Source organism: Panthera uncia, chromosome D1 (assembly GCF_023721935.1).
Source record: "Panthera uncia isolate 11264 chromosome D1, Puncia_PCG_1.0, whole genome shotgun sequence".
Lineage (NCBI taxonomy): Eukaryota > Metazoa > Chordata > Mammalia > Carnivora > Felidae > Panthera > Panthera uncia.
Window position 1 is genome coordinate 89,743,550 of NC_064808.1, and position 13,749 is coordinate 89,757,298.

Genomic DNA, 13,749 nt, shown 5'->3' on the forward strand with positions numbered 1-13,749 from the left:
TTTTTTTTTTTTTTTTTTGGCACAGCTTGCTATAGTAAAATTTCCAGGAATGCAACTCAAATGTAAATCAAGGGGAAATTATACTTACTTGTGTTTTGGAACTTTAACAAGAGTTGTTCATCACTTGAGAAGATCGCATAACCGAAGGCAGCCCAGCTCGTGGTATTTGAGTTGCCATACAACACACCTGCATGAGCCTGCATTTGTAGCTTTTGCGTTCGTGGCGATTCTAAGTTTAGGTGCAAGCATCTGACTGCTGTACTTCATTATGTATTCTAGTGTAGTCAGCCTGAACATTTGTATATTTAAGCATATGCTGCTTTATTATGAATTACTTTCCATTTAAAATTGGCTCATATAGGATATAAGGTAGAGGTCGAGTATTACTCTTTTCTGATTGGATAATCATTTGTCCCAACACCATCTATGAAATCCTTTACCTGCTGAAGCCAAGCCGACTCTGTCCTGTACAAAGTTCTCATAAATACACGGATCTGTTTCTGGATTCTCTATTTTATTCCGCTGATCCATGTGTCTTTATGCCATATCACACTGTTTTAATTACCTTGGTTTTATAATGTGTCTTGCGGCAGTTGGTAACAAGAAAGGCAAGTCTCCATCCTAGTTCTCAAAATTGTTTTCACTATTCTTGGGCTTTTGCTCTTCCATATGAATTGAGGATCCGTTTTCAAGTTCCATGAGTTCCACAAAAATTTATTTTGAGATTTTGTTTAGAACTGCATTGAACTGATATTGAGATCTTTTAATATTGAACCATTCTGTCCAGGAAGGTAGGTTATTTCTCTGTTCAGGTCTGTTTTGTTACTCTCCTAGGGCCTTTAAAAATATATACCTTTTAATAAAGTTGAACAATTTTTGCTGTAAAAACCATACACACCTTTTTTTTGGATTTATTCCTACTTAAACACACACATATCTTTCTATTACAAAAGTTTCAAATACATTCAAAAGTATAAAAAATATTAGAGCCAACACTTGTGTACTCATGATCCAGCTTCAACAATTACCCCACGACCAGTCTTATTTCATGTTACCTTCCCCTCCCCTCCTCTCCCTGGATAATTATGAAGTTCCCAGACACAATTTTCTGTTCTCTGTGTTATGTGTATGTATGTATGTGTGTATGTGTGTGTGTGTATATGTATATGTATATATATAAATGTGGTCACATGGCTAAAAGATGGTGATAGATAGATGTAAAGATGGTGAGATATATATATATATATATATATATATATATATATATATATATATGTATTTTAGCCATGTGACCACAATGTCACCACAGTTTAACAAATAAATAATTATTCCCTAATACCATTGACTATCCAGATACTGGTCAGCTTTCCCAAGTTGTGACACTTGGTTTGTTTGAATCAGGGTTCTAATTTCTCCATGTCTTTGTCAACACTTGGTGGTGTTGCCTCCTCCAGAACAAAAAGATAACAGATGATTTAATTTTGAACTGTCCTTTCTCATCCTCCACACAACTGTTGACAAATATTTTAGCACTACCTTTTTTGTTTTTATTATTGAAGTATAATTGGCCTACAATGTTATATTAGTTTCAGGTATACAACGTATTGAATCACTGTGACTTATTTATTTCATACTGGAAGTTTGTAGCTCCCCAGCCATTCTGGTGGCTATCTAGAGGGATTGCAATTTGGTTTTCATTTGCAAGTTCCTAATGACTAATGTAATTGAGCACCTTTTCACACATTTATTGGCCATTCATATATCCACTTTTTCTGAGAGAGAGGTACTAAAATCTCCACTAAATTTGTGGGTCTGTCCATTTATTGCAGTGATTTTGGCTTTATATATTTTGAGGCTTTGTTTGAGATTCACATTTGTCCTGAGTTGTATCTATTCACTATGCTCTTTGTGAATATTGCTATTAATACTTTTCAAAGCTTTCCATTCTATTTTGCTCGATACTCATTGTTTCAGTAGATTTTTTTAAAATTGTGGTTAAAAAACACATAAAATTTACCATCTTAACCATTTTTAAACGTTCAATTAAGTAGTCTTAAGTATATTCACGTTGTTGTGCAACAGATCTCTAGAACTTTTTCATTTTACAGAACTGAAATTCTGTATCCATTGAACAACATCACCCCATTTCCCCTGTCCCCTTGTTTTTGTTTTGTTTGTATTTGCTTTTTCAATCTGTTTATTAGCAGCCTTTGCTTTCCTTGCAAAGAGCTGATTTAAAAAAAAAAAAAAATCTAAGGGCACCTGGATGGCTCAGTTGGTTAAGCATCTGACTCTTGATTTCAGCTCAGTTCATCTCATGATTTGTGGGATCTTAATCCCCTTCATCTATTTCACCCACCCTCCACCTACCTCCCCTAAGGCAACCACCAGTTTGTTCTCTGTATTTAAGAGTCTGGTTTTTTTGTTTGTTTGTTCACTTGTTTTGTTTGTTCAATTCCACATATGGTGACATTATATGTTATTTGTCTTTCTCTAGTTTATTTCACTTAGCATAATCCTCTCTAGCTTCATCCATGTTGTTGCAAATGGCAAGATTTAATTCTTTTTTATGGCTGAGTAATATTCCAGTGTGTGTGTGTGTGTGTGTGTGTGTGTGTGTGTGTGTCACATCTTTATCCATTCATCTATTGATGGACACTTAGGTTGCTTCCATATTTTGGCTACTGTAAATAAATGCTGCAATAAACATACGGGTGCATGTATCATTTCAAATTAGTGTTTCCATTTTTTTGGGGTACATACCCAAATATTAAGTCATACGGTCTTTCTTTCTTTCTTTCTTTCTTTTTTTTTTAGAGTTTATTTATTTTGAGAGGTGAGGAAAGAGAGATCATGAGAGCATGAGCTGGGGAGGGGGCAAACAGGGGAGAGAGAATCCTAAGTAGGCTCCACAGTGTCAGCCAGAGCCCAAGGTGGGGCTCGATCTCCTGAACCATGAGATCATGACCTGAGCTGAGATCAAGCATTGGACACTCAACCGATTGAGCCACCCAGGTGCCCCAGATCATATGATATATCTATTTTTGATTTTTTGAGGAACCTCTGTGCCATTTTCCACAGTAGTTGTACCAATTTGTTTCACCAATAGTGTATGAGGCTTCCTTTTTATCCACATCCTCACCAACACTTACTATCTCTTGTCTTTTTAATCCCAGCCATTCTGGTTAGTGTGATGTCGTATCTCATTGTGGTTTTGATTTGTATTTCCCTGATGATGAGTAATGTTGAGCATCTTCTCATGTGTCTGTTGGCCATCTGTAGGTCTTTTTTGGAAAAATGTTTCTTCATGTCCTCTACTCATTTTTTTTCTTTCTTAAAAATGTTTTTATTTACTTATTTTGAGAGAGAGAGAGAGAGAGAGAGAGAGAGAGAGAAAGAGCATGAGATGGGAAGGGCAGAGAGAGAGGGAGAGGGAGAATCTCAAGCAGGCTTGTTGTCAGTGCAGAGGCCAGTATGGGGCTCAATCTCATGAACCGTGGGACCATGACCTGAGCAGAAATCAAGAGTCAGAGGCTTAACTGACTGAGCCACCCAGGCGCCCCTACCCAGTTTTTAATTAGAGTGGGTTTTTTGGTGTTGAGTTATAGTTCTTTACATGTTTTGGGTATTAACCCCTAATAGGACATATCATTTGCAAATATCTTCTCCCATTCACTAGGTTGCCTTTTTGTTTTGTTGATAGTTTCCTTTGTTGCACGAAAGCTTTTTATTTTGGTGTAGTCCCAATATTTTCTTTTTGCTTTTGGTTTCCTTGCCTGAGGAGACATATCCATAAATATGTTGCTGTTGTTCTTTGTTTTTAACTCTTCAAAAAGTGTGCCCTTCTTATCGTTACAGAAATCTTTACCATCAATATTTCCCAGTATCCTTCTCACCATTACTCCTTACATCTCATGCCTTCTTTCTTGGTTCATTTTTATGCTTGCACAGTACACCTATGACAGGTGAGCTCCATTTCAGTCTTTGTATGTCTGAAAACATCTTTATTTTATACCCAGTCTCACAGGAGCCTTGCATGCCGACTTGTGCAGCAATCCCTACGGAAAGGTTTCAGTTGTCTCTGCCGGGCTCTTATGGGTTTCTCACTTTTGGACTGGTTTTATGTTGACCTTACTACTTGCGATTCCCATAGCACTTTGGTAGTATGATTTGAACCCCACACCTGCATGTGGTGTGGGATTAGGAATCAGATTCCTCTTGGGTTATTCTTTTTTCATCCATGGCCTGAGGTCCTTGGCCAACTTTCTTCCAACCTAAGTCAGCAGCAGATGTTTTAGTCCCTATTTCAAAGAGAGGTGAGCCCTTTCAGGGCTTAGCTTTAGGCCTTGATCTTTTCTTATTTTTTCAAATTTTTATTTAAATTGTAGTTAGTTAATGGGGCGCCTGGGTGGCTCAGTTGGTTAAGTGTCCCACTCTTGATTTCAGCTCAGGTCATGATCTCAAGGTTCATGAGTTTGAGTCCTGCATCAGGCTCTGCACTAACAGTGTGGAGCATGCTTGGGATTCTCTGTCTTCCTCTCTCTCTGCCCCTTCTCCGCTCATGTACACTGTCTCTCTCTCTCTCAAAATAAATATTAAAAAAATAAATTCTAGTTAGTTAACATATAGTGCAATATTGGTTTCAGTAGTAGAGTTCAGAGATTCATTACTTACATACAACACCCAGTGCTCATTATAAGAAGTACTCTTTTTCATACCCATCACCCATCTGCCCATCCCCCCACCTCCCTCCATCAACACTCAGTTTGTTCTCTATCATCAAGAGTCTCTTATGATTTGTGTCTATTTCTCTTTTTTCTCCCCCCTCCATATGTTCATCTGTTTTGTTTCTTAAATTCCACATGTGAGTGAAATCTTACGGTATTTGTCTTTCTCTGGCTGACTTATTTCACTTAGCATAATGCACTGTAGCTCCATCCATGTTGTTGCAAATGGCAAGATTTCATTCTTTTTGATGGTTGAGTAATATTCCATCACACACACACACACACACACACACACACACACACACATCTTCTTTATCCATTCATCAGTCAGTGGACACTTGGGCCTTTCTGTAGTTTGGCTATTATCAATAATGCTGTTGATGCCTTGTCTCATTTTCAGTTCTCTGTATCATGGGTCTAAGACTTCATCTGTCTAGGAGAGGACCACTGCAAAGGTCTGCAGCTGGTTTTGGTACCCTGTAGACCTTTGGGCTCAGCTCCTGCTTACACTCAGGCTTTGAATTACACTTTCATTTATAGCGCTTAAGGATTTTCCTTTATTGCTTCTGAGCTCCACTGTGTATTGAATTCTTTTTGCTCTATTTTATTAAGCATTTCTATGTGTTCACCGTTGTGTGAGGTACTTTCCCTGTTAGGTCTGTCCAGCATATCGACCAGAAGTTACAGTCATCTTTCTAAAGCTAAGTATGATCCTATCACCCCCTTACTTGATTTCTGTGGACTTGTTAGCACTGCTTCATTTATTCATCCAACAAATATTTCTTGCTCATAACATCAGTGGTGAGAGCTGGGGATACTGTGGTGAGCAAGAAATAATGTCTCTGCCCTCCTGGAGTTCACCATACTGGCTGGAGACACAGAAAGTCAGCCTGTAAACAATAAGTAAAAATGAGAACTACAGTTAGTGAAACGTCCCCTGAAGGAAATAAGGAGTGATGGAGAGCAGTTGTTTGGGGGTTACTTTAGCGAGAGCCGACACGTGAGACCTCTCTGAGGAAGTTACATTTAAAGCTGAAATCAGGAGGATGAGGAGAGGCCAGCAGTGCAAATACTAGAGGGCTTGTTGGGGGCCGGGGGCTAATTCCAGGTAGTGGAAACAGCAAGTACAAGGAGCCAGAGGTGGGGAACACCTGGCAGTTTAGAATTACTGAGATGAAACCATGTGCTCGAATGGGGGGGGGGGGTGTGCCCCAGTTAGAGAGGCAAGTGGGCCAGCCTCATCTGCTGCCACTCCTCTCTCTGCCCACCCCATTCCTACCCGTCATCTTGCCGCACTGATTCTTCCCCAAAGGGGTCTGTGTGAAGTCACCTCCCTGGTAAAGCCCTCCTCACTATCTCAGTTCCCACCGTACTTTGTCTCCTATCACACTATGGTGTGGAGAGCTGTTCACATGGCGGTGTTCTCCAGGGGGCCTGCAGCTTCTGTCACAAGGTATGTCTTATTTACCCTCATGATCCCCAGACTGTGACACAATGCTTTACATGGTAGGCACATAATAGATGTTGATTGAATAAGTGTTTGTTTGGTTTTTTGACAGTTCATGCTTAGGGCTTCCTTTCTGATCTTTCCAATGCCTTTATAACAGAACTTCTCATAGATCATAATTTTTGTGGTATTTAGACCATCAGGGTAAAGAAAACCATCAACTGAGGAGGAATTTATTTGCTTAAGATTTGTCTCTGATCCGAAGGGGAAGATCGGGGGAGGTGCTATAAGAATCAGTGGAGTGGGTCCAATGGTGGCCCCTGAAAAGATTGTGCCCACCTCCTAATCCCTGGAAACTGAATGTGACTTTATGTGGAAGAAGGGTCCGCACAGACATAATTGATGATCTTGAGGATGAGATCAAACCAGATTCTTCAGGGGGACTCTAAATCCACCATAAGTGTCCTCATAAGGGACAGAAGAGGAGGAGACAGAGACACACAGGAGAAGGCCATGGGAAGACGGAAGCAGAGACTGGAGCCATGCAGCCACAAGCCAAGAGATGCCTGGACCTCCAGAAGCTATAAGAGCCAGGAAGCATTCTCCCCTAGAACCTTTGGAGAAAGCTGGGCCTGGCTGACACCTTGATTTCAGACATCTGGCCTCCAGAACTATGACAGAACAATGTTTTGTTGTAAGCCACTGGTTTGTAAACACATATCCCTTCACCTTATACCTCAGTTACCTCTTCTGTAACGTGTATAATAATATCTACCTCAGAAGCCTGCTTCCATGATTAAATGAAATATGTGTGTAAGGTACTTAGCAAACTGTGGATGCTCAAAATAGGGGCGGCTCCTCTCTTCTTCATCATCGCTGTCTTTAAGGACTTAGGAGTTTGCTTCCTTTTATGAATAAAAACTCAACCATAGAGTGGGACAGTTCTGTCTTATGACTGTCTGGGGAGTCAAAGCTCACACCACAGACTTGGCCTGAGGGCTTCAACTTCCACATTGGCTCCGTAGTGCTTGACTTGAGTCCTGGTGCCTTCACAGCCCTCTGTTAGCATTTTATATCAAGAGTGAGTTCAGCTTGATGCTGTGGGTTGGGGAAGCCAAACTAGAACTCACATACCAAATTTGAAATGACCCACACGGAGCAAAAAGCAACCTCTCTGTCCTCACTGAAAAGAAAGGTTTGGGGATTTTAAATTTCTAATTCCTGTTGAGGGATTGGACATTCCCAAAGACCCGTACTGATGCATCCTATCACACCAGTCATCAGAAGTTCATCATGAGTTTGGACTTTCTGTATTTGTATTTGTGTTTATATGTGTATTTGTATTTGTTTTTGTCTGAACACCATTATAAAAGCAGGGAGTGTGTGGAAGACTGGCAGTACCTGCACACAGAGGGCAGACACTTTATGGTGGTGGGAAGGCCCCAGGGCTGAGCTGGGGTGCAGTGCTTATGCTTCCTTTCTCCCACAGATGGCTGGCACAGTGCTCGGAGTGGGGGCTGGCGTGTTCATCTTAGCCCTGCTCTGGGTGTTAGTGCTGCTGCTGTGTGTGCTGCTGTCCAGAGCGTCCGGTGTAGCGAGGTAAGGCTTTCTCTCCAGCTGAGAGTCCAAGGTAAAAGCAATTAGAAGCGAAATCGCTGATGCTTATTAAACATTTAGAATCCAGAAGACCATTTTTGCAATTACTGGCAGTTTGAATGAATTGTATTTTAACCTGTTGTCATAAGCACTGACTGTATTATTGATGCTTTGAAGCAGAGGTGAGAGAAGGGAAGTGGTGTTTTCTAGTTTTCACGGTAGAGGAGATGGGGGGACACGAGAGATGAAAAGGAAATCTGCTTTTGCTGCCTGTGAATTTCTTGGGGTGTGTGTGTGTGTGTGTGTGTGTGTGTGTGTTTCTTAATTGTTCAGACTTAGGGCACATGCAAGTCCAGTCTTGAGGCTCTAACCTGGGCCTAGGGACACTTCAGGAGCACCAAGGGCTTGGGCTGGCTCTCTCTCGGGCACTGGCCTCAGAACACTGACTTTAACAACGCTATAGAGCTGTGCTCTGGCCAGACAGTATCGGTATGAAGCAGCGAACTATGTGATTTACCAAAGTATTCCAGTCTGAAAACAAACTGAGAGATTGAGAAGAGGGGAGGGCTGCTTTGATTTTTCATGATTATGACATTTTTTGCAGAGGCAAAAATTAAAACTACCAATTCCCATTCTTAGGAATTGGGAATTATGGGAATAAATAGGAATGAATCCAGCTGGGGACCTGTCTAGAAAGAAGGGCTTTGGGATGAAGGAGAGACCATTTCTAAATTCGCTGGACAGTGTGGACAGCAGGTCTCTAGGCCTTGTTAATAGACTGAAACTTAGAATATTGGCTCCAAGGAAGAGCCAGTCCAGACCTCACTGATTAGAGAGGAATCTGTAAAGCGTGCTTGTGACATTCTGTCTTTTGACCCCAGGTTCTCTGTCATTTTTGTATTCCTCGGTGCTCTGATCATCACATCAGTTCTGCTGGTCTTCCCTCGAGCCAGTGAAGTCCCAGCCCCAGAGGTCGAAATGAAGGTAAAACTATTGGTTTTATTTTGCCCTCCTGAGTTATAACTCTTGCTTCTCTCAGTCTAGACCTCCATCCTGCCCTGAGGTGTTCCCCAATGTCAGGTCGGCCGACATGTGTTAGAAGTGTAAAGTTAAAACAAAGGTGGGGAAAGCCGAGAGGGAGTTTTGAATTCCCCTCTCCTTCCACCCAGACTGGGAATCTCACTCTGATTCCCACGTGCAAGACCACTGGGCAGTTATTTGCCTGATTGGAGTGCATCCCCACTGTGCATCGAGTTGAACAAGCAGTGTATCCAAAAGCCACCTGATCCTGTGGGGCTAGAGAGGAGGCCCTGAGTTAGGAACAGGAACAGGGCCTGGCCCTGAAATGAAAGCATCCTCATCCTGGTAGTCTGGGCTCAGGAAGTCAGATCCTGGCCAAAGTGTATGCAGTGCCCTCGGGGTTGCCCTCCCCGTGTTTGATTTTCTCCACTTGTGATGTGAAGAGAGTACTTTCCGTAGAGATCAGTGGGGAAAGAGAATTTCTGTGGAAAGCAGTAATTGTAGAGACAGGTGAATTCAGTACTGACAGTAGTCTGGGAGATCAGCTGGCCCTAGTTCCTGGAACACCATCCGCCAGCACCCACCTCTCTAGGGGGCTTGTTAACCTCTCTCTCATAGCCCTTCTCTGGAGACCCCACCTATTCTAGTCCATTCTGGGCTGGGGCTCTGACTTTACCCTCAGATCTTGGTAATGGCACTGACTTCCTACCTCCCATCTACCTTCTAGCAGCTCCTCCCAACCCCCCATTTTCATTTTTAAAGTGGTAATAATAATAATAGCTAATATTGTTTAAGGGGTTACTGTGCGTGAGGTTGTTTGCTAAACACGTTGTTTGCATGATCTCACTTAAACCTTAAGACAAGCCTAAATAGTATGAAGTAGGTGCTGTTATTATCCCCATTTTATAGGTAAGGACACTGAGGCTATAAGAGGTTAAAGTAACTTGCCCAAGGTCATACATATTTGGGAAGAGGCAGAGCAAGGATTCAAGCTGAGGTCTGTCTGCAAAACCTTCATTGTTGGGGACTCAACAGAATATTGGGGGCCATCCCAGAGAGTTCATGGGTGAGTATTTGACACCAGACAACAGTACACAAAATTATACAACTTCTGAACTAAAATTGGAACACATTTCTAACTCTATCTAGGACTAGTCCTGGCAAAAGGGAGGCAATTTGCACTGAAAAGTCCAAGGAACATAATACCACACAGATTTAAGGAATTATTTCCATACACCTCAGGTGTTTATCAGCATTTGAAAACCACCCTGTCAGTGTAAGTACCACGTGTGGGAGCCAGGAATAGACTCCCACCTCCATTTCCCTGTCTGAAAGGGAGAGAGTGATGAAGGCAACTATATTTCTGGATTGCTGCAGATGTGAATATTCGAAGAAGGACACAGAGCAAACACTGTTTCGAATTTAATCCCTCTATCCTCTGTCATAGGAGTTTCAGACCCAGGAGACAAGAATGAGGTTTGAGCAAAATATGTCCGTCGGCGTGGCCAGCAGAATTGGTGTTCTCATTTTCAGGTTTTGAGAACTGGCCCCTGCAGCAGCCTGGCTCAATACTCTATCAATAATACATGACCTGGGCCTTCTGCACCCAAGGCCTGCTAATTGGCTAATTAAAAAGTGAAACGTGTCAAACGAGCAAACACGTAGCCCGCAAGAGACTTGTTCAGTACTGGAGCCAAGGTCAAAGTTATGTTAAAGCTGTTTTATCAAACTGACCTTTGTTGTAAGTTGGCTGTTGGGGTAATCTCTGGAGCGGCCCTTTTCTTCTTGGTATCTTTGGATCTCAGCAATCAGAGCAGCGCTAGGACTTGACAGGTACTTTGTGTATTGCCACTGTATTAGTTTCCTATTGCTGCTGTAACAAATCGGCAACTTAGGTTTGCAACACAGATGTACTGTCTTACAGTTCTGTAAGTTAGAAGTCCAAATGCAGCTTCACTGCGCTAAAATCAAGGGGTTGGCAGGGCTGTACTCCTTCCTGGAGGTTCTGGGGAAGAATCTGTCTCTTTGCCCTTCCTAGCTTCTAGAGTCCACCCTTGGCTAGTGGCCCCCTGGCTCCATCTTTAGAACCAGCAAGGTAACATCCCACTGACTCTACTTCCATCTTGACATCTCTTTCTTTGACCACCTCTTCCACCTCGCTCTTCCATGTTTAAGGACCCATGTGATTAGACCGGGCCCACCTGGATTGGATAACTCAGGCTAATCTCCCTATTTTAAGGTCAGCCAATCAGCAACCTTAATTCCTTTGCCATGTAATCTAACATATTCACCATTTCTGGAGATTAGGATGTAGACATTTTTGGGTCACTATCCTGTCTACCTCCATTGCCTTTCAAGTATTTGCGATTCTATTCCCTTTGGAAAGCTGTGAAATCACCCTGTCATTTGGTTCATATTCCCTCTCCATTAGATCGATAAATTCAGTTGTTTTTTTCCTGTCCCAATTTAAGCACCACCATTTGGGTCTGGGGAGAGTAGAGCCCTGGCAGTGGACGGTGGACAAGTGGGCAGAGCCAACTCTGAAGTGTAGGTTTTGTCAGCAAAGACCAACAGCTTTGGGGCCTCAAGTATGACTGGTTGCCAGACAGCCAACTGTATGATTAGGGCACGTTATTTATCCTGTAAGGATTTTAGTGTCTCAGGCAAAAGGCCATTTAACCTAACCCTTAGAGTACTGGGTTATGAATGTTAGGGTTCAGGACACTTCTGACGAAAATTTTCAAGAATCACCTTTCCATTTTGAAAATGAGCCCTCCTGAAACAGCAGCAGGTTGATGAGTTGGGGGCTTCGATCTTGGATACAGGGGGGTTTATTATGCTGTTATATTTTTATATATATTTAAAATTCTCCATAATAAAAACTTAACAACAACAAAAATGAGACTTTCTAAGACCAAGGAAGCAAGCTTCTCATGAACTCCTTCAGATAACTGATTTCAGAACATAAAAGAGCTCATCTAAGGTCTTTGGAGTGTTTATGAAACCTCCTATATCGAGCCTTTTTTTTCCCCCCTGTACTTCATTAATCTTTTCTTTATCTTATATTTCCAGCTCAGGGAGTTATTTCCCAACCATTTACAGAAGAGACTCAGATCAGGATGTTTCTGGAAGTCACAAATACAAACAGACTCTGGGCCCATTCATCAAAGATTCCAGATGAGCACAACCAGGGTGCTGAAGTGATAGTAATTTCCTTTTTGATGTTTCTTTCTGCAGATTGTGGATTCCTTTTTCATTGGCCGCTATGTCCTGCTGGCTTTCCTCACTGCTGTCTTCCTTGGAGGCCTCTTTTTGGTTCTCATTCATCATATCCTGGAGCCAATCTATGCCAAACCACTGCGGTCCTACTGAGCACTATTCAAGAAAGCCAAGACCTGTTCTGTCCTTCGCTTTTGATGTCATTAATGAGCAGAAAGGTACTGTTCAGAGCCTTGTTTTGACAGCCTTCATGCCTTAAGATCAGAGAAATATCCATTCATGACTAGGATAAATCTCTTGAATCCTGGATTCCAAAAATGGGGTTGCAAAATTGGCCCTGCAGAGGCGATTCTCACCATCTTCCGAGGGATACTGCTATCTTCTTAGCACTTGTTCCTCAGGTTTTCTGTTTTGACAGGGAAATAAAGATAGTGATGTGCTTCTGGTAGATTTTCAATCAAGACATCATTAAGTGGATTTTGGGAAAAGGAGCACTTTGGCTTCCCCTGTCCAGTAGACAGAAGAATCTCATCCTTTTGATAATACACAAGATTCTTAGTTACAAGGTTGGGATCATTTGGAAAGGAAAGGCACTCCAAGTTCGAAAGCTTATTTTAATGTGATGAGTTGGAAGACTTACCCAGATGTTGGTTGTTGACCAGTGTGCATATGGTGTCACAGAATCTATACAAGCAATGGGTGTCATTTCTCTCTGCTATAATAAAGCAATAAACAACCGAAGGACCGACTTTCACCTCAGACTCTTGGCCAAGACTTTCTCAGTCTATATTCTATATTTCAAGTTTGCTTGGGGATTAGAAGAAGGGTATGGAAATGTTGACTGTTTGTCTTGTTTCTGTGGATCTCTGGATTCTTTCAGGATTTGGTAGCCTTTGTGTGCCTTCTTTAATTACTATAAAGTCCATTTTGGATTATTATCATTTCTTTTCATCTTTGTAGCTCTTTCTGCAAAGCTGGTAAGAAATGTATGTTCCTAGGAATAGATACAACTCTATGCCTATCTGAAATCCTAGATCACCCAAGATTTGTCATTAAATGGAGGGGCTCTGGGCTGTTTCTACTTTGGAAGGCTCTCCTGACTCCCTAGAACTAAATGAAGAAGGATCTTCTGACTTAAAATTAAGAACCAGAAAACAAGTTGGAAGGAGAACTTTGAGCACGTACTTTATGCCAATATGACACTAGTTACCCTGAAACCCAATTTATTTAAATTTTAGGTTTAAAGATTATATATATAATATATATGTTATATATGTAATTATTATAGATTATTATCTATTTTTATCATTCCATTTTAAAGTAGAAAAAAATTAAGGCTTAAGGAGATGAACTAACTTGCCCAGGCATCATATAACATCCAGTGTGTGTGCCCAGGCGTAACAGACTCCAGGGCCTGTCTCTGGACTGAAAAGAAAACACGCTGAGCTTTATGGGACTTTGAGAGCTTGAGGAAGTCAGGGCCACATCTCCTTCACTTTCTCTCCTGGATCCTCTTGTCAGTGTAGAGAAGATCCAATCCACCACCCCAGTGGGGGCTAAGTTCTAAGTTAAAAGAGGAGAGAATGGGTGACTTTTGGGAGTCATGGGCTGGTGAGGGCCAGATATATTTATTTCTGCATTTGAACTGTATCTTATTCAGTTCAGAAAACCTTTGCAGATAAGGCTTTGCCATAGAACCATTCAAAGGAAATCGTCTCTTCATCTAGCCTAGGGCCCACA

General features: G+C 41.7%; 1 protein-coding gene across 6 annotated transcripts in view; it reads left to right on the forward strand.

The window, feature by feature from the left end:
• Window positions 1-12,763, forward strand: part of TMEM218 (transmembrane protein 218) — a 16,446-nt gene extending 3,683 nt beyond the window's left edge. For all 6 annotated transcript variants that reach the window (XM_049654923.1, XM_049654942.1, XM_049654933.1 and 3 more), the window contains 3 exons: window positions 7,664-7,773; window positions 8,652-8,754; window positions 12,028-12,763. In XM_049654923.1, coding sequence (XP_049510880.1) covers window positions 7,664-7,773; window positions 8,652-8,754; window positions 12,028-12,162 — 348 coding nt within the window. In that variant the 3' untranslated portion in view covers window positions 12,163-12,763. The remainder of the gene's footprint in view (window positions 1-7,663; window positions 7,774-8,651; window positions 8,755-12,027) is intronic.
• The last annotated feature ends 986 nt before the right edge of the window (window positions 12,764-13,749 follow it).